General features: G+C 36.9%; 1 protein-coding gene across 3 annotated transcripts in view; it reads left to right on the plus strand.

Moving 5' to 3' along the window:
* The window catches only part of LOC119784139 (1-phosphatidylinositol 4,5-bisphosphate phosphodiesterase beta-1), a 168,498-nt gene that overhangs the window by 135,295 nt on the left and 10,110 nt on the right, over window positions 1–23,093 (plus strand). Inside the window, exons 18-29 of one of the 3 annotated variants that reach the window (XM_038286054.1) lie at window positions 162–261; window positions 357–461; window positions 544–659; window positions 4,443–4,581; window positions 4,667–4,726; window positions 4,927–5,146; window positions 5,893–6,061; window positions 7,915–7,991; window positions 8,069–8,158; window positions 8,276–8,333; window positions 10,370–10,456; window positions 11,376–11,397. In XM_038286054.1, the coding sequence (XP_038141982.1) occupies window positions 162–261; window positions 357–461; window positions 544–659; window positions 4,443–4,581; window positions 4,667–4,726; window positions 4,927–5,146; window positions 5,893–6,061; window positions 7,915–7,991; window positions 8,069–8,158; window positions 8,276–8,333; window positions 10,370–10,456; window positions 11,376–11,397 (1,243 nt within the window). The remainder of the gene's footprint in view (window positions 1–161; window positions 262–356; window positions 462–543; window positions 660–4,442; window positions 4,582–4,666; window positions 4,727–4,926; window positions 5,147–5,892; window positions 6,062–7,914; window positions 7,992–8,068; window positions 8,159–8,275; window positions 8,334–10,369; window positions 10,457–11,375; window positions 11,398–23,093) is intronic. The other 2 variants (XM_038286056.1, XM_038286055.1) reach the window with 2 other exon arrangements.

Here is a 23,093-nt window from a genome sequence, read left to right on the forward strand (position 1 = left end):
AATATTTGATCTGGTTTTTTTTATTCAAAGTGTTTTGCTGATTGCCCTAAAAAGAGTTAATCTTAATCTTGTCCACATAAGCTCAGATCCTGGATCATTGTCTAGAAAACAGCTTCTATCCCATTGATGTTTCTTGAACCTTTCTATAATGGGATCGTTAGGTTGTCCTGCCCACTCTGGCTTCACTGAGGATAGCTGTGTTTGAAGAAGGAGGAAAGTTTATTGGCCACCGCATCATGCCTGTTTCAGCTATCCGTCCAGGTAAAAAAAAACTTATTTCATGTTAAAGTCATTTAAAAAACCAGGTAAATAAAGATTCTTGTTTAAAAATTCTAAGCTTTGGGCATGTGTTTCAGGTTATCGATATATCAGTCTAAGGAATGAGAAGAACCACTCGCTGATGTTACCGGCCCTCTTTGTTTACGTTGAAGTGAAAGACTACGTCCCAGACACATTTGCAGGTAAATCATGGGCAGCGAAATGTAATAAAGATCCAAGTTTATTATCTGACATTAACCAAAAGGTTTTCTCCCTGCTCCTTAGATGTCATTGAAGCCTTATCCAATCCTATCCGCTATGTTAACCTCATGGAGCAGAGAGCCAATCAGTTGGCAGCTCTCACTTTAGAGGAAGGAGGGGAAGACGAGGGAGACAAAGAGGTATATGGATATTTTCAAAACTTTCAAATATCACATATGACTAATGTAACTGTGATATCTAATTTTTATATTATATATTTGACGTTTAAATTGCTTGACAGTTGTGCATAAATGTAACAGACTGACATAATTAGGGACCTATTTAAAAAATTGGGAATAAGATCCAAATCTAACCTCCAGCCTTGCTTTATTACAAGTTTATTGGTGTTTTTGTTTTTTGAAGTTGGACCCTTAGTTGCAGCAAAACTCCTAAAGCCATCATCCACTGTGAAACTCAGGATGATAAGGACATGTTCAGTTAATATTATGGTGTCACTTTTTATACATTTGCATTGAAGCTAAATATCAAGTTCTGAGTGTAAAGATGTCCACATTTTAATTTAAAACACATAGATTATTGTCCAGTCTGACTAAAAATACACTTAGTGTCTGGAACATTACACACCCTTTTAACTTTTACTACACATCCTTCAACGCTTACATATTTAAACCTAAGCATCCACTTGACACTTGTGTGCAAGAATAGAAATGATAGATCTAACCTTTAGGATAATTAGGTACTTTCTCCCTACTAGTTTAGAACATTTTAAATTTCTATTGAGTACATTTCATATTTGTAGATCTGTTTTGCCTCAGAAAAAATATTTACCAGAGTTAACATAGAGATTGATTAGTTAATCAGCTTCTTAGGTGAGATTGGTTTCTCTAACAAGGTTTTTAAGTTTTGTGCTTCAGTAGACAATTTAAGCTCTAAAGCCTCTAACACTTTACTAGTTTTACATCTACTATGTGTAGAGAATAATTGAAGATGCTGTTTACAGCTGTTTACATATCTGTCCTTTCCTTCTGTAACAGTCAACACAGATATTCAGAGGGGGTGAATTCACAAAGCTGTTTGTGCTTGTAAAAAATGTGAATGGCTGATGGAGCCATTGTCTGCTTCAGTAAATGAATTAATTCTTATTTTCAAGTAAGGTGTGACACCTAGAGGCAAGCAGCAGCACTGCAAGCACACAGCAAAATCTGAGGCTCCCATCTAGTGGACAATAGAAGGCTGTAAAAATTGCCAGAAAGGTTTAATTACTCATATGTTTACAAAAAACCACAAACAAGTGCATCACATATTTGTATAGACTCATGGTAATTTTAATATTCTAGGGCAAAAGACACTAGTAGAGGATACAAATTTAGAAATGTGCTATTGAGACAATTAATTTACTCATAAAATATATATTGTTGGGATGTAGTTTATCAAAAAAGTGAGACCAACAAACACAATTAAAATTGTATAAACAAATGAAGGACCTGCACTTATTACCTTCACAAACTAGAAATATTATCAGCTTGCTCTTTGGCCCATTTTAATTTGAGGTATTTATGAGTAATATCACTTCACCTATCTAGATCTATGGAGACACATTTTGAGGTTAAATCCTCCAGTAAGACTTCAGATCTATGTTAGTGTAACATAAGTTAGCTAAGCGTAATATAGCTGTTGTTGTTGAAAGTCCATGTCTATGTTTACCATAGTAGGCAGTTTTCAGCTGATGTAAAACAATTAATTAATAGGAAGAAAGATACTTACTTAGTTTTAGAGCAATAGAATATTCTGAGCTGAATGCAGGTGAACTAAGCCCTGCATTTATCCAAAGATGGACTTTAGAGAGGTTTTCAGAGCATTTTACAAAGAATAGCTATCTCCAGGAAATGTTTAATAAGTAATTTATTTGAAAATGAAATGCATTGCCAGGAGTGAAGAAGGGCACAAGATATGCAATCTCCTGTTTGCCACATCCTGCTTGTGTTACAGTAGTTGGCTTTTCTACTTTAAAGGTTATCAAAACAAACCATAGAGCATGGTTACACTTGGACAATGACAGTCAGTGCTGTGTGTGGCCCTCCCTCTATATACACACACACACTAAATAGAGGCTTCATCTTTCTTTTGTTTGTTCTTTTTTGTTTAACAGTTTGTTGAAAATGTTATTAGGTTAAAATAAAGAACAATAAATACAGGGCATCCAAAGTTCAGACAGCTGCACTTTTACCACATTTAGTTATCTTTAGGCCTTGTTCCAAATAGTATTAAAGTGAGCGCTATGCTTAAAATTGTACAAATAAAACCCAATTATGACAATTAGAAAAAAAGGGTTCAGAGATTTATTAGAAACAAAAAACACAGGAATCACACTTAAGCAAGTACTCACAGACCTTTCTATAAAGTTCTGGATTGAGTTGAAGTCCATCCTGTTTCATTTTTGAAATGTTTCTACAACTTAAAGAGTCCATCTAGAGTCAAGGCAATTGTCCTGAGGAACCAATCTGGAGAAGGATCCAGGAACACTAAAGCTTTAAAGGTCCCAGTTACCTCAGTGGGCTCCATCACGTGTAAATGGAAGATACCACCAGAGCTCTTCCTGCTCAGTGTTCAGGGGGGAAAGGCCTCGGTCAGGAAGCTGACCAAGAGCAATGATACAACACAATTTAGACAATTTTGTTTAAATAGAAAAATTGGTGGAACAGATGTCAGGACACCTCACTAGAAGTGAGGGTCAGCCAACAATGTGTCTTCTCCTTTCTGGCAACTACTAGTAATTTTGAGCACAACATTTTAGTAGCAGCCCTGTTTCTCTGGCTGCAGCTTCGATTTATAGGCCTTATAAACCAGGGAGCATTTCCACAAATATAAGCAACACTTATTTTAATTTGCCCAAATAACCCAGACATTTCTGAGCAATTTTATCATCAAGGACAATTAAAAAAGTTAAACTAAAAGTAATAACGATTAAATGAGACACTTAGTGTAACATGCTGTGAAAGAAGCAGCAATCTGTGTAAGCAGTTGGAGTTTGTCTTAATTGACATAATGCAGATAAGCAGCCAGTGATTAAGGAGGCTGCAGGGTTCAGAACTCCATGGCACTGTGAATTATAGATTGTTGCATTAAAAATGTATCTAATTGGTTTGAGGCTTTGTAATTTAGTTAATTCTGATTATTTTTTTGTTTTTATAAACCAGTACTTGACCCAACAGGAAACGTTTTTAGGTTAAATTAGTTTGCACTTCATATTGATCATTATACCTCGCACGGATCATTCAACTTACTCCACCAGAACAGTTTTAGTCATTGATCAAGAGAGCATCAGGGAAAAGAATGGTGAATGATATTTAGAATAAAAAGTAATAATTTGAAAAGTTAAAATGAGGAGAAATTTAGAAGGTTATTAGAAAAGTTTCTTAAAAAGGCAGTTGTCCCTAAGGGACCTCTTTTATCTGCTTTGCCAGCTAATATGATCACCCTAGAGAATTACTTGTTTCAAGCTGTGACCATGACAACAGTGACCATATGAGGCAGAGCATAACAAGGCGGGGCATAAATGTAGCGAGGGAGCAGAAAGGGAGCACAGACCTGGTTTAAAGACAGGACGGCACTTGGTGTGAACTCAGCTGGTCGGACTAAGTACTAACAGGAATGCTAAGAGTGGGCTACCAGCGATATGTCTACAAACTGTCCTGGACAGCAATGGTAAAAGAACTCAACTCTGAACTAGTTAAAAAAGGAATTGGGCCAAAAACTATTTGTTTTTACATCCCCAAAAATCATCATAAGATTTGAACCATTATTTTTTGTTACTTAACCCTTTAACTGCCTGGTCAGCCAAGTGGTTGACCGTTTGCTGGACCAGGCAGTTCAAGGGTTAATATATCAAAAACTAATTATTTGGTACTTTAGTAACTGGTGTCTCTGTCAGAGTTAAGCTTGACATTTGTGTTTGTGATCAGGTGGAAGCAGGAAGTGATGCTCTCCCAGAGTCTAAAGGGGACCAGAGGGTAGCGGTACCTGCTGAGAATGGACTGAGTCACACTCCAATCATCGCCCCCAAACCTCCATCACTGGTCGGCCATCAGCCTCAGTCTGCAGGTACAACACTGAATCAGTTATTCTCTAATTTGTTGTAAATTAGGACCAAATATTCTGTGACTATCTTAACTTTATGTGTCTGGAGGAACAGGTTCACTGAAACCATCGGTGAAGACGGAAGACATCATTCAGAGTGTCCTCACTGGTAGGGTTGAACATAATCTAAATAGTCAGTTTTAAAAATGGTCACATGATACTCCAGAAAAACCTCCAAGCCAAAATTTGCATATCAGTTTCTATTATTAGCAAATATTTTCATGGAAGCCTTCCTAAATTTTACATGTAATGTCTGTAAGTTACAAATCATCCCCCATTTTTCTTTTCTGCTCCATCATTTCGGTTCAGAGCTGGAGGCTCAGACGGTGGAGGAGCTGAAGCAGCAGAAGGGATTTGTCCGAGAGCAGCGGAAACAGTACAAGGAGATGAAGGAGCTAGTTAGAAAACACCACCGTAAGACAAGCGAGCTGATCAAGGAGCATACAGCTCGCGTTTCTGAGCTGCAGAGCCAGCATCAGAGGCGCCGCTCCACGCTGCAGAAGAGCCACAAACGTGACGGTAAGAAAAGGTAGGTAAAACTTTTCCTCTGCTTTGCTTCATAATTCATTGATGGGAATCCCATTAAGAATGATTGAAATATCTAATAACAAATGCATAGGTACATTTCTAAACCACACTTGAGCAAAATATAATTTTAACGTTGATAACATGATAATTGGAATTTTATGTATAAAGAAAAATATGACTTAAAATTCCACTCTTACATTAGTTTCTTTGTGAAATGATTTTCCAATCCTACTAAGGACGCTCCCCTCAATCTCTCTGTAAGAAGGTTTTAGTGCAAATGCGAATGTGTAACAAGGTTTTTGACTAAAAAAGTAATTTATGACATCAGCTAACATAAAAATGTGTTACACAAATGTTAAACAGCCTTTTACTTAATCTACAGAGAAAAACCTGACAGATCCAACCTTTTGAAGATTAAACATTTGGCCTAATCTCAGGAACATTTACAAGACTCACTATTCATTTTTAAAAGAATGATTTCATCATCCTACACATCAATCCTTATTTTAAAAAGTACTTTTAGATAAAAAAAAACATTCCTTATTTATTCTTTGAAGTGCACACATTTTTATTATAAATATCTCTTACATTTAAGATATATTAATATTTACCACCTTACTAAAATGATGGTTTCAATCATTCAGTTTTATTTTTCTATGCCTGTAATTCTTTCTATAGTTTTACAGGAATCCTAATAAAAGGCTGTTCATATAAGTGTCTCTCACTGTGTTTTATATTCGACCCAAGTCGGTCCGAAAACTCCCTGTCAACTCTGGACCAGGAACTTTGTGAGCTGGAACAGGAGTGCAGCCAGAAACTGGCAGAGCTGAAGGAGCAGCAACAGCAGCAGCTGCTCACACTCCGCCAAGAGCAATACTACAGTGAGAAATACCTGAAAAGAGAACACATAAAACAGGTGCGTGCAACACATACATGTCGTAATGTCAACAATGGGTGGTGAGGTTGCTCGAGGACCCAGATGCAGAGACGAGTGAAGCAGAGATGAGTTCTGAGAGGTTTAATTGCAGACCAAAGGGAGCAGAGGCAGAAATCCAACTTAAAGTATTAAACAAACCAAAATCATGGAGACATCAGGGGAAAAAACGAGTCTGAGGAGCCGGGGAGAGACGAGCAGGGTAGACAATACAGCAAGGAGAAGGAACCAGCACTGAGTGACTGCAGAGATGGAAAATTTAAGGAGGAGCAGGTGTGGGTGGAACTGGCAAGAGGGAATCCAAGGGGAAAGAAAACAATCGCAAGGGGGCAACAGAGAGTAACCAAAGAATGCTAGAATATCATGGAAAATAAAAACAACTGATAACAGAAAACTGAAAACTCAGAGTCACAACAAATGAGAACCATAACACGTAAATTATTACACAGAGCAATATATGTTCTAAGTGTTTATATTTATTGAGTTTGCTGATCATAGCTTATCAAAACTAGAATTGTTCTACGATCCACAAGGAGGAAAGCAATGAAGAAGCTTAACTAGGATTTAGAATCAATGACCTTTTAAGCATATTGATGGAAAGTTTAGTGGTAGGAAAAACTGCGATTGAAAAAGATGCACGACTCAGATAATATTTAGGAAAATTTTAAAGTTCGGTACATATTCTGCTAGAAATGACAAATGCGTTGTCAAACTATAAAAACGTTTCTTTTGTTTTGAAGTATTCATGTGAGAAGCCCAGTTGCTGAAGGTCTCCCCCAATTTAGCTTAGCTCACACACAAAAGGAAACACAACTTCACAGTAGCATTGTTTGTATTTGTAAAAAGGAAGGGAAGAAAAAAATGCTTTAAATTCATGTAATAGATCAGTGTGCAGGTGTTCACATCTGAAATAAAGATCAGAATTCTCCACCCTAAAAACAAAAGGGAAAGAAAAAAAAATGTTCCTCTGCTTTTTTTTAAGTAACAACTGCATCTAAATCCTGACCAGTCACAACAACGACACGGGATATGCTGCATGAAAAATGATTTGCTCAGATGTTGTGGAGAAAAAACAGCAAGATCCCCAAACATGGCACTGAGAGGGCAAACATTTATGGAGTATGTTGGAACCTGTTCAAGAGCTTTAAGGAGACTCAGAAGGGCTGCAGCTGGAATCAGAGCTCAAAGAAATCAAAACATGAAAGAGTCTACAATTCCTTGTGGTAAACTTTTCCCTCGACAGTTTTAATTCCAGAAACATCCAAGTTTCTTAAGTTTTGTATGAAACTATAATCCAGTACACTAGATGTGTTTTTTATAGATCAACACCCCTCCCTAAATAAATAAAGAATTATGTTTAAGTCATGGTTCCCACCTAAACATTACTTATGAGCATCCAGAACCTAATCATGAACATGCAGTTACTTTCTTTGGGATACACTGATGGTACACTCAGACTGCAGCTTGCCTTGACTTGTCTGTTGGATGGATGATGTGCTGACAGCGTCTAAAGAACAGATAGCACAAACAAGGGGATAAATGAAGGCTGCAAACAACTCCAGGTCATCCCCCTAAAGAGTTTCCGAGACATGGCTTTGCTGCCGGTGCCGATGTTCTGTCGGATGATGTGGAAAACCAAATGTGTTCAGGTCCACTGCTTCTGCTCAGTGAACACAGCTGAGGTGTTAGAAAGGTTATGCCGGGGGAAGAGGATGAGCAACAAGTCTAACTGCTGATTGATTAAATCAAAAACAGAAAATGTTCTGCTCTGTTGAAAGTATAAACCGTAAAATCGAATGTTTTTCTGTTTGTTTGGTCCGTTTGTTGTTTCCCAGCTGGTTGAGAAGCTGACAGCTATAGCAGAGGAATGTCAGAGTGCTCAGCTGAAAAAGCTCAGAGACGTCTGTGAAAAGTAAGATTGAGTTTATTAATCATAACCAGCAAACATAATGGATTTTTAACATCTCAAATGTTTTCCAACACTGGCAGAGAGAAGAAGGATCTGAAAAAGAAAATGGACAAGAAAAGACAAGAGAAGATCAACGAAGCGAAATCTAAAGACAAGAATTTAACAGAAGAGTAAGTTTTTCTAACAAGTGCTTGTGGGCTTTTGCCTCCATTATTTTGCTGTCATAATTTATTGACCACTAGATGTCACTGTAGACTAAATGTTTAAATTGGGTTTGTCCCCCTTAGAGAGAAGTTAGAGATGAACAGATCTTTTGTCAACGAGGTGGTGCAGTATATTAAACGGGTAAGCACAATCAAGTATCTGTTCATTTTGTTTCTTCTTAAATAAATATTCCTGATTCATTTGTTGGTATTGATAAGAAACACTGCCTTGCAAAACTAAATACGCCTTCCATCCTTATTGCTTATCAGTCAGGGTAACCTGGGGGGCTGGTACTTATTGCCAGCAGCTTATTGAACCACTGTTAAAGTGTTTACGCGACCTTAAAGCTTGGATATCTTTAAATTTTCTGAATTTTTATGAAGAAAAGACAGAAGTCATGGTCTTTGGTGGCAGCTCGTGTATACAAAATGAAATTTCGTTTAGAACAGCTCTGTCCATATTCAAATATATTTTTGCTTATATTACATCTGCAATCCTCAGTGACTTTTCCTTTTATTTTTTGTGAGTTTTATGTTACTGGAAAGCTGAAGGAAAATGATCCATATTTTTCTAACGTCTTTTATAAACACAAATCTGTAGAGTTTCAAGTTTGTTTTTATTCTCTCCTTGCCAGGTGAGAGTAGGGCATTAATCAGAGAAGCAGCCAAAAACTCCATGTTGACTCTGGAGGGGCCAAGCGGTCCAATCCGTGGCCAGGTCAATTATTAGTGCTGCACTCCACAAATCCAGCCTTCCGAGAAAGTGGCAAGAAGAGCAAAAACGATTAGAATTTTTGGTTCAGCTAACCATTTTAGAGCTATTGACAAACAAGACAGATGGTGCTCTAATTAGATGAGAACAAAATTAATATTTATTACCTACATGATGCATATCAAGCCAAGACTGCACAGATATGAGGTCAGTTTACACATCACGTTGTAGAGATGCTTTTCTTCAGCAATGACAGAAAATGATTGAGGATGTAGCTCAGAGGTCACAGATTAGCGGACTGAGGTCCAGAGATCCGGACCCGGAACCACCTACTGGCTGATCCAGACCCAACCTGATATAAAACATTGTATAAACTTCACTTGCCCCTCATGTTCATATGGTAAAGCCCTTCAGAGCATCTGGTACCTGGGTGCATGTGGTATAAATTAGCCAATGAGCTGTGTCAGTCTGGGTTGCTGCTGCTGGTTTATTTTAGACACAGCAGGCAAATCTGTGGCAAGCCGGGTGATGGGAAAGAAGAAGACGATGACAGAAAGAGAGCAGAAAAAATGTGGACTGCTGGAAGAAGTGGGGTGAACTACTGAAAGAAAAGTGAAATGACTCAAAGATGACCCTGCACATTTTGAGTATGTTTGGTTCAACCTACTGCGGTGAAGCAGGATTCCCCACCATGTACTAAAACTGAAATGTCGATTGCAATGCAAATTGTTGTTGACAATAAAGTTGATTGATTGATTGATTGATTGATTAATTGATTGATTGATTGATTGATTGACCGTAATCAAAAATAAATATTGATCCAGGCTAAAAATTAGCCACTTGATATGTGCTTTAGAATGGCTTTGTCGCCAGTCAAACCCAGGTTTAAAGTGTTGCAGGTCAGCCTAAAGCCCACTGCTCTGATTAAGCCAGAAAAAAGAAAGAAAGAAAAAAAGGGTCAGTTCAGGTGTTTTATTTAAAAAAAAAAAGTGAGTCAGGAAATTGTCTATATACCAAAATATACTATATTTTTTATTTAAAAATTTCAATTTACAACATGAATGCATAAACACCCCATTTTATTTAAATGTTAAGTTCTGTTTAAAGTAACAGATTTTCTTTATTTGGACCTCACTGATTTTTAATTGGTTACCCCTGTTATACATTATGGCTTTAGAGTGAATGACTATAGTAGAGAATAAGGGGTAAAACTGGAAAAGCAATGTCTTCAGATCCTCTATGCCCATTGTGACAGAGGCAGAGCTGTTGCAGAACAACAATGAGTAAAACTGTCTGTCCCTAGATGTGCAGAATTAGTAGAGATATTCCCAAGACTCTAAAATATAATTATAGAAAATAACAAAGGAGCTAATAACGCCAAATATTGCAGAATTATGATGCCAAAAATTGTATATTTGCAAGACACTGTAGGTAAAAGACCTCAACCTGTCTGCTTACATTTATAGCTGGAAGATGCTCAGAGTAAAAGACAAGAAAGGCTACAAGAGAAGCACAAGGACGTCCGGCAGCAGATCTTGGATGAAAAGCCAAAGGTGAGTTTGCAACACAGAATGCAGAGGTCTTTACTCATCAGGATACACTGATGTGTTTACACAGGGAGATGAATCAGCTAATTAGTTTTTTTTCAGTTTTTTTTTTTTTTTTTTTTTACAAGTTTTATTGATAAAGGAACATTTAAACAATGCTAAGTTCTACAAAGAATTAATCTGCTGGGAATAAACTTTGTTATTCCAGTCAGCAAGGCTTCTTTTTGATGTACAGATATAGTTATACATATCATATGTAAACAATTCTGTATACATCTATTATGCACTCCAAAGTTAGAGCTACCTTTTTACTGACAGTCTTACAAGAGCTGTTAGATTTTTTTTTAAAAGAAAATGAAATTATAAATAATCCTTCTCAAAGTCATGTTGTGTAGAAGTCCATTACAGGTTTAGTAGAGAAAGCTATGTGTGTATAAATGTAGTATGTTTGCAGCAGTATGTAAATGTAAACCTTGGAAAGAAAGTCTAGTGTATTGTTTTTTTTATGTAAATGTAAAGGTTTATTTCAGCCACTAGATGGCGATCTGAGCTACATTTATTTCATGCTGTCTTGTCTGTGGTGAAAATGACCTTTATTGAGTACTCTACAGTGTATTCCAACTGATTTTCTAAAACCATTAGTTATGTTTTTATGCTATGTTTTTGGTATCAGATTATGTCTAAATGTTTTATTGAGGACCTCCAATTATGCTGTTTATATGTTTGCTAGAAACTGGGTTATTGCTTTATAACATTCACTTCCTTGTAGCTGCACAGTCTGGTGCATTACAGCAATTAGTTACTAATACCATCATGTTTATGTATTTACTCTCTCTGTGTGGGTTTATTACTCCTGTTTCCGCATAGTCTGGGTAGCATGTCGGTTTTAGTTTCGTCACCAACCTTGTTGCAACCTTCTTTGTAGGACAATGTTTCTTCAGAACGTGGTAAGAATATCCGTGCATCCTGGTGTGGAGCACTAACTCAGCATAAGTGTGACATTTACAACATGTAAACAAACAGGCCTGCTGCATGGCAACGGTTAAATTCCAACTATTGTTGTATTTTTTCTGCCAAAGATTTAAGCTAAAGCCGTTTATTATATGAAGTGTTTTGTGAGTTATTACTGCAGCATTTGTAGTGTATACCACAGCATTTCTGCAGCATAAGGGCGTGCAGATTGGCCTGTGTATTGTGAGATCACACCTCAGCAGTGTTCTTGGATTCAGCGCCCCATGGTAATGATGCTTTTGGCAACATCCTTCATAACAATGGCTACTTTGGCATAAAAATCATTCAGGCAAATCATTTCATATATCATATATCTTATTTCTGTATCCATATCCCTAATTTTCTGGAACCCTATACCCAAAACCTTTTAGATCCGAATAGGACAGACATTAATCTACTTATTCTCCTATAATAACAGTTTAGCAATTTTTGATCAAAATGTACAAATATAGAATCAAATCAAGCCATTATCTGGTCATTTGAGGCCAAATTGAACTGTTTGTTTCAACAAGAGAAGTACTATTGGTTTGGAAAAAAACAGAACCCCCCCTAGTGTATAATAAAACATGGAGCTGGCAGCATTATACTGTTGGGTTAGTTTTTCTCAGCAGGGATGGAGAAGCTGCTGAGAGTTAATTAGATACGGGTTAGAGCAGATTACAAGGCAATACTGGAACAACTCCTGTTAATGTTCACCTTCCAACAACAGACCAAAACTATCAGAACTGTGATTAAATGTGATCCATTAAGGCATATTCACAGTATGTTTTGATTACTCATGTTAAAGTCCACTCCTAGAAATACTTCTAGCTGGAATTGCAGCAAAATACAGTTCTGCAAAGTATTAACTTTAAGTTAAATTCGGTTGTTTATTTTAAAAATCCTGTGTCCTTTAAGACTCTACAAATACTGTATGAATGGGTTGCAGTTGTGCGAATCCTTTTACAGGACTCGATAGACAGATAGAATGGGGATAAACTGAGGTCAAAATGAGCATGTATCCCAGAACATGAAGCTTTTTAGTACTCTGGCATATTTTGAATTAGAAGTGCAGCAAAAATAAACACCAGACTTACATTTTTTTATTTGGAACACAGGTGTCTCGTTTCTGCTAAGCCCATTTGGATTTATGTGTTTTAAGCAGTGGTTGATCTATTGTTGTTATAGCCATGCTACTGCTGACTCCTGGCATGTAAAACTGCCTCATTTGAACAGGAGAAGCTGAGATGTGATGCAGAGCACATTAACCACTTGAACTCATAAGTTAGTGTTTTTTCTTCCACTAAGAGAAACCTAAATCTCAAATCTTCTACTGAAGACAGCTTTGTAGCCTCCCACACTCAAACTGACACCTCCTCATTTCTTTAAAACCACCTGGACTGGAGTGTGGGAGGTGAGGAGCAGACATCTAGTCCAATAATTCATGCACATTCACTTGTCGATGACTTTCCATGAAAGTGCACTAAAGAGGAATAAAGTGTTCCCTGGAAAGAAGAAAATGTTTGGATGATGTGGTATTGGAGGAGGTTGTTCTTGATATTGATTATCTCCCTGAAGCCAGCGGTGAATTAGGCTACTTAACTGCTCCTCTTGTCAACTTCCTGTGGTGACTATCATAATCTTCCTATGAAGTCATTTTTAAAAGTGAGTCTTGATTTGTTATAAACTGTATGAATCAAAGGCACAATGATCTAATCAACCCAATCTTGTAGCTTTCTTCAGGGAAAGTAATTCCACCCATTTATTTTTTTCTCCCCACTGAATTGATTATCCATCACCTAACCACCTGTCTCAGGCAGTTTTAATCAAAAACTAGGCCATTGCAAATGTAATTCACCAGAGTCAGGCTGTTCCAGTAATTGGTCATTTCTGCAGCTTTCGTGGAACGACAGTCATCAGCATGCAAAATGAGCAGGTGTCAGAGGACACAACTCTGGAGACAGCGAGCAAAGTTATCCTGCGGTTATGTTAATGCGGAGCTCAGAAGCGTGACTGTCTCATCCGCATTGAAGCAAGCATTTTGTTCCCATAAACAGCTTCCTACACAGTTTGAAATAATCAGAAAGGATAGAATTCTATTTAAATATATCCCATATCAGGATAAGTATGGGATATTAAATCAACAAATGAAAAATTTTTTTGTTATTAACTGTGTACTTTATAATGAATAAAGTTAAATAAAAAAGGTTGCCCCAATATGTTTTTACATATAAGATATCCTTGCTATTACGCTGGGGGTCTAAACTCCACAGTGTTAAATATGCAGTGTCAAAATAGATTTACTCTTTTAGAGTTATTACAGCAACAACTGGAGTAAGCTATAGACTATTAGTTAATTTAACACTAATTTAGAGTGGGAACAAATGCACTCAGATTGATATTAAATGTTACACTTAAAGTGTTACTTTAATACTGCACAATTTCGGAACTATTGGACTAAATTTGCAGGGAGTGTTTGAATTTGAATCTAATAGTGACCAAACTTGAGCATGAATGTTAAAGTTACACATGTAGGAGCTTTGAGTTTGATGTTCTAATAGAGTATATATTCCTTTTTAGTTCATTTGTACTGGCTGTAATGGAATTAAAGCCATTCCAATGTAATTGTTGAGGTCCCTTTGTGTGATTTTGCAAACTAGCAAGGAGCTAGAAGATGGCTCCATCCAAAGACTAAAACTGTCCTTTATGAAGTCATAATTAAAAGCTACATTGGCAGACATTGATAAACAATATTTGTTTTAAGCTATAAGCCCCAAAATATGGAAATGTTAGTTAATAGAAACATTATACTTGATAAAATGGGACCTTGGACCTCCAAGTGCATTGTGAAATAATTTTGCATTGTGATAGGCTTTGCTACTATTAAATAGCAAATATTGTTAAATATTTCTTAGATATATCATTAAATGTTATTATTTAAATCTCCACATTGGGATAGTATGATCCTGTACAGTATTTAGACACTATCTGCTAATGCATTTACATTAAAAGGGAAAAAAGTGCATGAATAAAAAGTATTTGTCATTTTATTATTAGGTGAATGTAAAAGTAAACAGATATATTCAGCAGAGAAGTTGTTGTTTTTTTTTTCTATTCTGGGCTGCTTTAAAAAAATGTTCATATGCATTAGCTTTTCTGAGTAATAGAACAGACAAACCCCCTGTTGCATGAGGTTCTGACCCAGTTTCTTCCCTGACCTCGTAGCAGCCACTAATGGACATCTATAACTGTCTCTGGTGGATGCTCTTGGCTAAGAACCGGCCTTTAAAACATTGTCTGTATTTATAAAAAGTATTTATTTAGAAACATTTAAAATAAACTTACAGGCCACTTCATTAGGTACACCAGAGTTGTGCTCAGTGAGGTGTTTAACTCTTTGTGGCATAGACGCAACGAAGTGTTGGAAACATTGATCCAGGGATTTCATTCCATATTGATACTGGCATTAATAGCATCACATTGTCGGTAATGGTTTCTCAAATACACATCTATGATCCAAATCTCCTCTTTAGTTTATTTTATTTGAGTTTAGTTTAATACATTCTGACTAGGGATTAAGCAAAGCTGCCTTCCTAGGCCATTGGTAAAAAGCAAAACAGATCCATGCTTTTATTGTTGCTTTACAGCAAATCCTTATTCTACCATCTGAATATTGGGGCATTTTTCAAATCTAATATTGCTTAGTTTTGTTGTCTCAGTTCATCAGGTATGGTCTTCTGCTGCTATATCTCATCTGCTTTAAAAGTCAAGCTATGGTGCATTCAGAGATGTACTCTACAGTACCTTGGTTGTAAAGACTTACCGTAATATTAGAGCAGTAACAGGCTTCCTACCATCTCCTCCCGTTATCCTCTTAGTTCGACAGGACATTTTCATCCACACATCTGCTGCTCAGTGAAGGTCTGTAATAGTAGTGCATCAAATTTAGATCAGTTCCTACCAATACTCAGATTACAGTTGTTGTCCATTCGGCATCAATAATTTTGCTACATTTAGTGAAGTTAGGATGTCTTCAGGTGGGACATAGAAACCGGCCAGAGTAAATGAGACAATAGACAGAGCTGAATACAGAACAGTTCTGTAAACTGGTATTGGTTGACTTGAACCAAAGCATAAACAATAAGGACAACGTCCTTGTCAAAGTCTAAAATTAAATATAAACCCAGATTGTGTGACAAAACACAAACTGATATAAACTAACGGTATCACTGGAATATTCCTAGGATAGAAATGTCTTGCAAAAAGAAATGAAAGAAACATTTCATTTTCTAGATATGAAGGTTGGTATTCTGCATCTGCCTCTTCCCCACTGCCATCAGACTGCTGAACTGCTGAAAAGCTCTAAATCATGTCACAGATTCTGCATCACACTCATAACACCAAACCAAAAATTCAGCATATTTGCACCATATATATATGAATGCTTTGAACTTCAATATCAATGTGTTTTTTGCACCATGTTTTTATCTCCGACACTGTTTACATTTGATCACTGCTGCACTTTATGGAATGGAAATGTTCATTTAATGTATCAAACGAAATTTCAGTTTGTATATAATCAGAGTCGACAAGTCTAAGGCTAAAGACTTGCTGCCATGTTGGCACCTGTATTTGGTTCTACAAAGTGAGAGACAGAAGACAGATTGTTAAGGTTCGTTAAGCAGAAGTACTTTTTTTAGGCTCTGTAGTGCTAAAAAAAACTCTTCACTATCCATAGCTTCTATGTGTAAGACTCTGATTAATGATATCTTGAAGTGGAGAGAAAGAGACATGGCCCAGCTGGTTGTCATTCCCAGGATGTGTTCCCAGGTCCTGTTAATAAGCCAATCAAACAGCCCGTTGGAGTTAGCAGTGCACAGCATGATGATGCAACCTGTATCCAATGACCATATGTTATGACCTGCTGTTCTTCTCATACCTTGTTTCTGATTCCTTATGTTGAATTACCTAATTCAGATAACAGAAGTCATAGTTAGGACATGATGTTGCACAAGTTCTTTCTTTTTTTTTGTCATCTTTAGATGAGGTCAAATTACTAAATGAATTAGACCTTTAATAAAGAGTATATTTCAAAAAAAAAAAATCACAAATGAAGCTGTAAACTTACTAGAGTAGGCTTTTAGTAAAGAGTACCCCTTTACACCTTTAAAGATTTGCTGTAGGTGTACAATACAGCAGTGACAATTAATTGTGGCTCACAGCATGGTGTGTTGGTGCATGTGTTTGTCATCTACGTAAATCCACATAAGATTACCATGTACTCACCACGATACAGCAGTGAAAATACATTGTGGCTCACAGCATTGTGTGTTGGTGCATGTGTTTGTCATCTAAATCCACATAACATTGCCATGTGCTCACCTTGTTTTCTGTAGAATCACTCAAAAGGTAAACATGGTGTCTCCCTGCTGTGGAAGCCTCAAATCACCAGCCATCTAGGTGCACATGCACACCGCTTCATTCGTCAAACAGGAGTCCTGTGCAGTCGTCATGGAAACTCTGATCCCCCTCCCCACCTCTCACATTCTCCTCTCTGCTTCATGACTCTCTGCAATCTGTTAATTTGGAGCCGAGTCCTTGTGACGCAATCTCGCGGTGGCTACTGGTGACAGAGAAAAGTATGAGTAGGAAGGAGGGAAACAGAAGGAGATCAAACAGGTTGGAGCAGACATGGGGTCTGAAGACTAATACTAACTGAGCTAGAACATGACCTTCTCTCTGAGTCTCTTTCACCGGGTGCTGTAGAGGTAGCCACCATGTTCCCTCATCACAGACTTTGATCTGCATCAACGCTCCCCCGTGTGCAATTGCATCAATAATGCATTTGTGTGCACACACATCCAGACAAACTAGCCACAGGGAACACCGAGTACAAACCAGAGGTGGCGAAGTAAAATCCATTGTGGATGTGTGAGTGTGCGTGCATGTTGCACGCTTGGTTGCCCTTCTGCTCTATTATGCTAGCTGCTATTTTAGATCAGTGCACCAGTGTTCATTATGTATGCCCACATGTGCTAATGACACTCTCTAGGGTTGTGCTCCATCTAAGAAACAGTCACTGCTGTAAACTGTCCCCCAAACACAGTTTGGTTTTGAGAATTCAGCCAGCGGCTTGTAGAGATGGTTTCTCCTCCTAATACAGCAGCAGAGATATGGTAATAAAGGTGAGAGCAGTTATAATACTTTGCTGAGAGGAGACAGCAGCAAATAGAAAGAAAATTGATCACAGCCAGAGGCTGATTGCAATTAATCAGAATAAACTTCCACCAAGGGTGATGAAGAAATAATAAGGAAAGCTGTCTTTATTCAATTATTTAAATTAAAATTCAATAGCATATTTAAAAATGATATTTCTGGTGGATATTTCAATGACAATTGCAGCAAATAATATATATATAATATATATATACATATTTCCTTCACTCTTCTCTCTCTTTTGCAAGCTACAGCATCTCCTCTAAAATCTCCAGTAGGTATGGGCATCTAATACCATCATTCCATTTCTCTCCACCCAATCTACTTAAAAGTAAAAATTCTGATCCCAGATATCAGAAACGATTGAAAAGATAGTGGACCTCCAGCTAAAAAGCTGGTATATATTTTTAAAGTTTTATTCCCTTTAGTCCTATTCTATATTGTTTTGGTCTGTCATACACTATTAAATTCTTATAAAATTGAAAAATTGTCAATAAGACTGATGCCTTCAAAGGGAATTTATTTCATCATCTTATTTTTCAGCTGTAATATTTAACTGTTCATAAGAATGATTTCCATAACTCCTAGCTTAATGTGGTCAAAGCCATTGGGAAGCATCAGCCGTCAGAAAGGCAGGCACTGTATCAGACGTTCCACATGAGTTTTCCGTGTGGCAAAGCAGGGGAGATTACGCTACTGTACAAAGACGAAAACTTTTACAATTATTTCAGCAATCAGTTAAGATGAGGGAGTTTAAGGACCAACACAATTCAAAATGTCGTTCACTGCATGCAAACCTGGATTTGCAGCTTCGTTTTCGTCAGCCATTAATCCAGGCATCAAAGTAAATATTATGATGAGGTAAAAAGGAATGCAATTTGACTCTGGATGAAAACATTGAACTGTCTAAAGAGACACTTTGCAGCACTTGACCTACTATAAGCAAACACTGATAAGAAACATGCAGGAAAATGAAGAACGGAAAGAAATTTGAACCCAAACCTGAATCTTTGCCAGACTCTTAGCGGAGAATTAAAGAGCAGATGGATGCCTAAAATACCTCAAAGACCTGGAGATTGTCAGGGAAGAGAAATTATTTAAAGTCAACCTGCATAACCCTGTAATCAGGCAGGAAAGATGTTTGGGTGCTTCAGGTATAAATATTCGTTCATTGGGAATGATGGTTTTAATATGTTAGTATTCAGCATCTGAGCTGTAAAAAATATATTGAATTACTTGTTTTAACATATGATTCTAATATGTCTGACCTCTGCTAAGATAAAAAATAAAATACTCATAATTTTGAACAGTATGTGAAGTAAAAACATTGAAATACCAGGGAGCACAGTTTATAGCTAATCCTTTCTTTGGAAGCAAACCTTTTAGGGGAAACTCTCATTATTCCACGTATGTGGCAGAGTGTTTTTGACATTCTTGAACCTCAACAAAGATCTTAGAAAAACATCTTCAAAGCTGCAGATAAAATATATGAAAGGAGTCAGGAAAGGTCAGTGTCTGCAATGCATACACACAGAACCTGAGACAGCAGCTGAAAAAGAAATAATCCAACTTTTTTTATTCTTTGACATTATTTTTTACTACTTTCACATTACCAAATTTTCTTCTAATATAGCCACTGCAGGAAAGAGATGCAAATTCAAAGATAGCACTTTCTTGTCTCCCTTGCATCTCCTAATTGCAATTCTTGCCATCTTGTCTTTCACATTGGACAGCGCCTCGTCTCTTAATCATGCATTCACAATAATTGGACTCGGTTTAAGTGTCTTATTCAGTGTCGAAGTTAGAAAACTCACAGCTTTACACATTTTTCACATTGGACCATTCTAGCTTTAAACATTCTGATTTCTGTTCCAGAAAGCTTATTTAAAACTAAGGCAGAATGAGATGCAGTCAATAAAAGGTTTGCCTGTGATGAAGCAAAGCAGGTTGATAGGAACATTTAGTGCAGGGAAGTTCTTATTTTTATTTTTTTTTTTACTGATGCTACAGCAGGCGATAAGTCGCAGCTCAAAGCAAAGAATTAATTTGGTTCTTTGGAGGCCTTCTCTGTTTCCCTCGATAGCTTCTCAGAATGAGGACAGCTGGTGAAGAAGGTCACTGAGTGTTGTATTTTAAGAAAGTTAGAAATGTGTGAGTGTGTGTCTGTGTGTATGTGTGAGTGTGCATACAGTTTGTTGACAGATGACGATTCTCCAGAGATGAGATACAGATTCAGAAAGCTGGCTGAATAATTGCAGCTGCTGGTTTGCTTTCAAACAGAAACTGACCCAAAGGCTTCTTTACAGTGAAACGGAAACATTTGTTCAAATTTTTCTGTTCATGGGAAGCGGTTTGATGGCCTAATTTTCAAAAAGCCAAGAGTTAAAAATCATTTAGGACACCTTAGAATGAGTTATCCATCTCATTAAATTCACTTTTTGTTTAAGTTATCATTTTTCTGTCCATTTGCTAATTTTTCCAGGCCTGACACTGCTGAAAATTCAATAGCATACCTAATAGTGATATTGCTGGTGGATATTTCTATGACAGTTTCAGCAAATAACCCATATTTCATTCACTATTGCCTCTCTTTTGCAAGCTGCAGAATCTGCACTATAATCTACAGTAGTTATGGGCATCAGGCACAGTTAGCATAATCGATTGATGAAGTATAACTTTCACATGCAGAGAATAAATGCATTGATCTTCAATTTTAAATAAGTCAACCAATAGGTTTTGTAATCTTTCACACAAATATTGCACACATTGATAATATTACTTCTGCCAGTTGGAGTATTATACCGCTGCAGCTCCTCAGGATTTTGATGATGGTGTTGTCAGTTAACTCGGTTTGGTTGTCACTCATTAGATAGTACACTGGAGATGATGAGGAGTTAGGGGAAGCTTCTGGTTTTTTATTGCCATGGCTCCAACATGCTGGTTTAATTCGCTTCTATTCATAAAGATGAGACTTCTATTGCTGCTTATCCCATTGTTCTTTGTTTAAGCTTTCAAAGCTTTTGTGTATTTTATATACCTTAAAAAAAAATTAAATCTCTTTTCCTTAAGCCCATATATATGTAGATAATATTAGTTACTGGGGAAGACAATTACTGGAAAACTTTAAGCTGTTTCCAGCTTTATAGCTACCAGTGTCTTTAAAGTCTTACTGTTTGCTGGATTCATAAGTGGTGATCGTGGGATCTAAGGTAAACTTAGTGATTGACAAAATGTCCTCTTAAATGTTCTGTGTTAAATGCATTCATGTTATGAATGCATTTAAAGAGACTTCATGTTGTTGGACCAAAGTGAACTCCCACATCAGTATCGTGATATTTGCTGTCTTGAAAGTTTTTTGGTTTCTTTTTGCCACAGATTGGCCTGTATTTAGCTTCTTCTCTCTACCAACCAACACTGCTCAGCTTTTCCCTTCTTGCTTAAGAAAATCCCCAGTTTTTATGCTTCCACCAGCAAATCATCCTGACTTTATCATCCTCATGGTGAGAATTTGTGTTTAGGATGATTAGCAAAGTTAGCTTTATGGTACTAACTTCTTTAGAGGCCATAAATGTCAACATTATTGCTAACTAGAGAAATCCAAAAATACTGAATACATTTCTTTGTCCATTGGCCTTCCTCCCAAAGATTTAATAAAAACCTTGTCCCTAATTATGTTTTTAAACTGTAACCTTCCAAACTACTCACACTGACAAAATTGACTGCAGCAGAAAAATAAAAGAACCAGATTATAAACCTCTGTCGGCTGAACAAGAGCGGTTTTGACAAATTTAAGCTACTGTTAGTTGAAATCTCTTTAAACATTTCTAATTCTGTCGGCACATTTCTCCAGATTCCTCTGGGCGGGTTAATGGAATAGACTGCTGTTATGAGTTTGCTGTATTTAATATATTCTTACTACTTCCACGTCTTGCCCCAGACATGGCTTGAGGTAAACCGTAAATGTGACTTTTTATGAATTTCTTCCTCTTAGTCTTTCTTGTCTTGGTGTCTCACATAAAATCCCCTGGAAATAAAAATGTAATTGGTATGAGGACATTTGCAAACCACCATCGAAGTCACATTTATTTAAAAGCTTCTGGTGTTTTTTTTTTCTTGGCCTAAAGAAAAAGTCTTATCTTTAAAACCTGATCTGTAATCCGACTTCTTTATACATTTTAACCTCTTTACAGGAAGCGATGTTTTGGGTGGAAATGTGGAAAAAGTGAGTTTGATTTAAGATAATTAGACAAAATGAAACAAAAATATCAAAGGTAGTGTTTCGGTGTGTTCAAAGTGTCTCTGTTTCTAATCTCCTTGACTTCTGCCAAACTGAAAGAATGTCAGCTAGAAGCAATAGACCAGGAGAACACTCAAATTATTGTTGCCCTTGTTACTTGTTTGATGCTCCAGCCGTCTCTGTGTCATTCAACCAGACTATTTTTATCTCAAGCTGTTCCTTTGGAGAAAGAAAAGTGCTGTCTTCATCACTCAGGAAAAAAACAGAAGGCAGTCTGGTTTTTTCCAGAGTTGTTGATTACATGAAAAAGACAAGCACTTGCATTTTAAGAAGCCCCTGGCATTCCCAGCTTTCTCCACCCTCTCCTTCCAGTTCTTTTTCACAAGACGATGATAAGGTTAAAAAAAAAACTCAATATTGTGTCTGTAGAAGGTCCCACCTTCAAGTAGGTCACATACTGTAAGTTGCAAAACAAGAAGCTGTCTGTTGCTGCACAGCGGCTTCAGCCGACTGGATTTTTTTTTTTTTTTAAATAACATTTTTATTGAGTGCATTTCAAAGATCTTATACATTCAACACATCCATTTCCGACATAGACTTAACATAACCAAGTTAAATTCACAACCAGCCCATGGATGAATTAGATGACAATTATATTCTTGGTAATCTTACCATTTTATCCTAACACACGTGCCTTCATGTGAGAAGGAAAGAACACCTCCTTTCCTCCTTATTCATATCTACAAGTGTCCACTCCAATAGAAATACACTTTTTTTTTTTTTTTTTTAACAAAAAAGAAAAAACAAAACAAAACAAAGAACAACAAAAACAGATAAAAGAAACAAAAACTATACAACACTGTGTGGCAATAGGAGGTTCTCAGCCCTAATTTTAATCATACAACAAAGTCTGATCTCACTGGTGATATGAATTTCACCCAGTTTTCCCAATTTTTCTTGAACTTGCCAGATTCTAACCTCAAGGAAAAAGTTAGCCTTTCCATTATATAAATATCATGCATTACTTCAACCCAATCATTCCTTGTTGGAGCCTCTGTTTTCAGCCACTTCCTAGTTATAGCTTTCTTACTGGCTACCAACATGATCCTGAAGATATATTTGTCCTCTGAGGTTGTCAGCTTATCAATTCCTCTTCCCATGAATAAAGTGTCGAATGTTGGAGGAAGTTTCACTTTCAGG

Source organism: Cyprinodon tularosa, unplaced genomic scaffold (genome assembly GCF_016077235.1).
Source record: "Cyprinodon tularosa strain WSP-4 unplaced genomic scaffold, ASM1607723v1 ctg22, whole genome shotgun sequence".
Classification (NCBI taxonomy): Eukaryota; Metazoa; Chordata; class Actinopteri; order Cyprinodontiformes; family Cyprinodontidae; genus Cyprinodon; species Cyprinodon tularosa.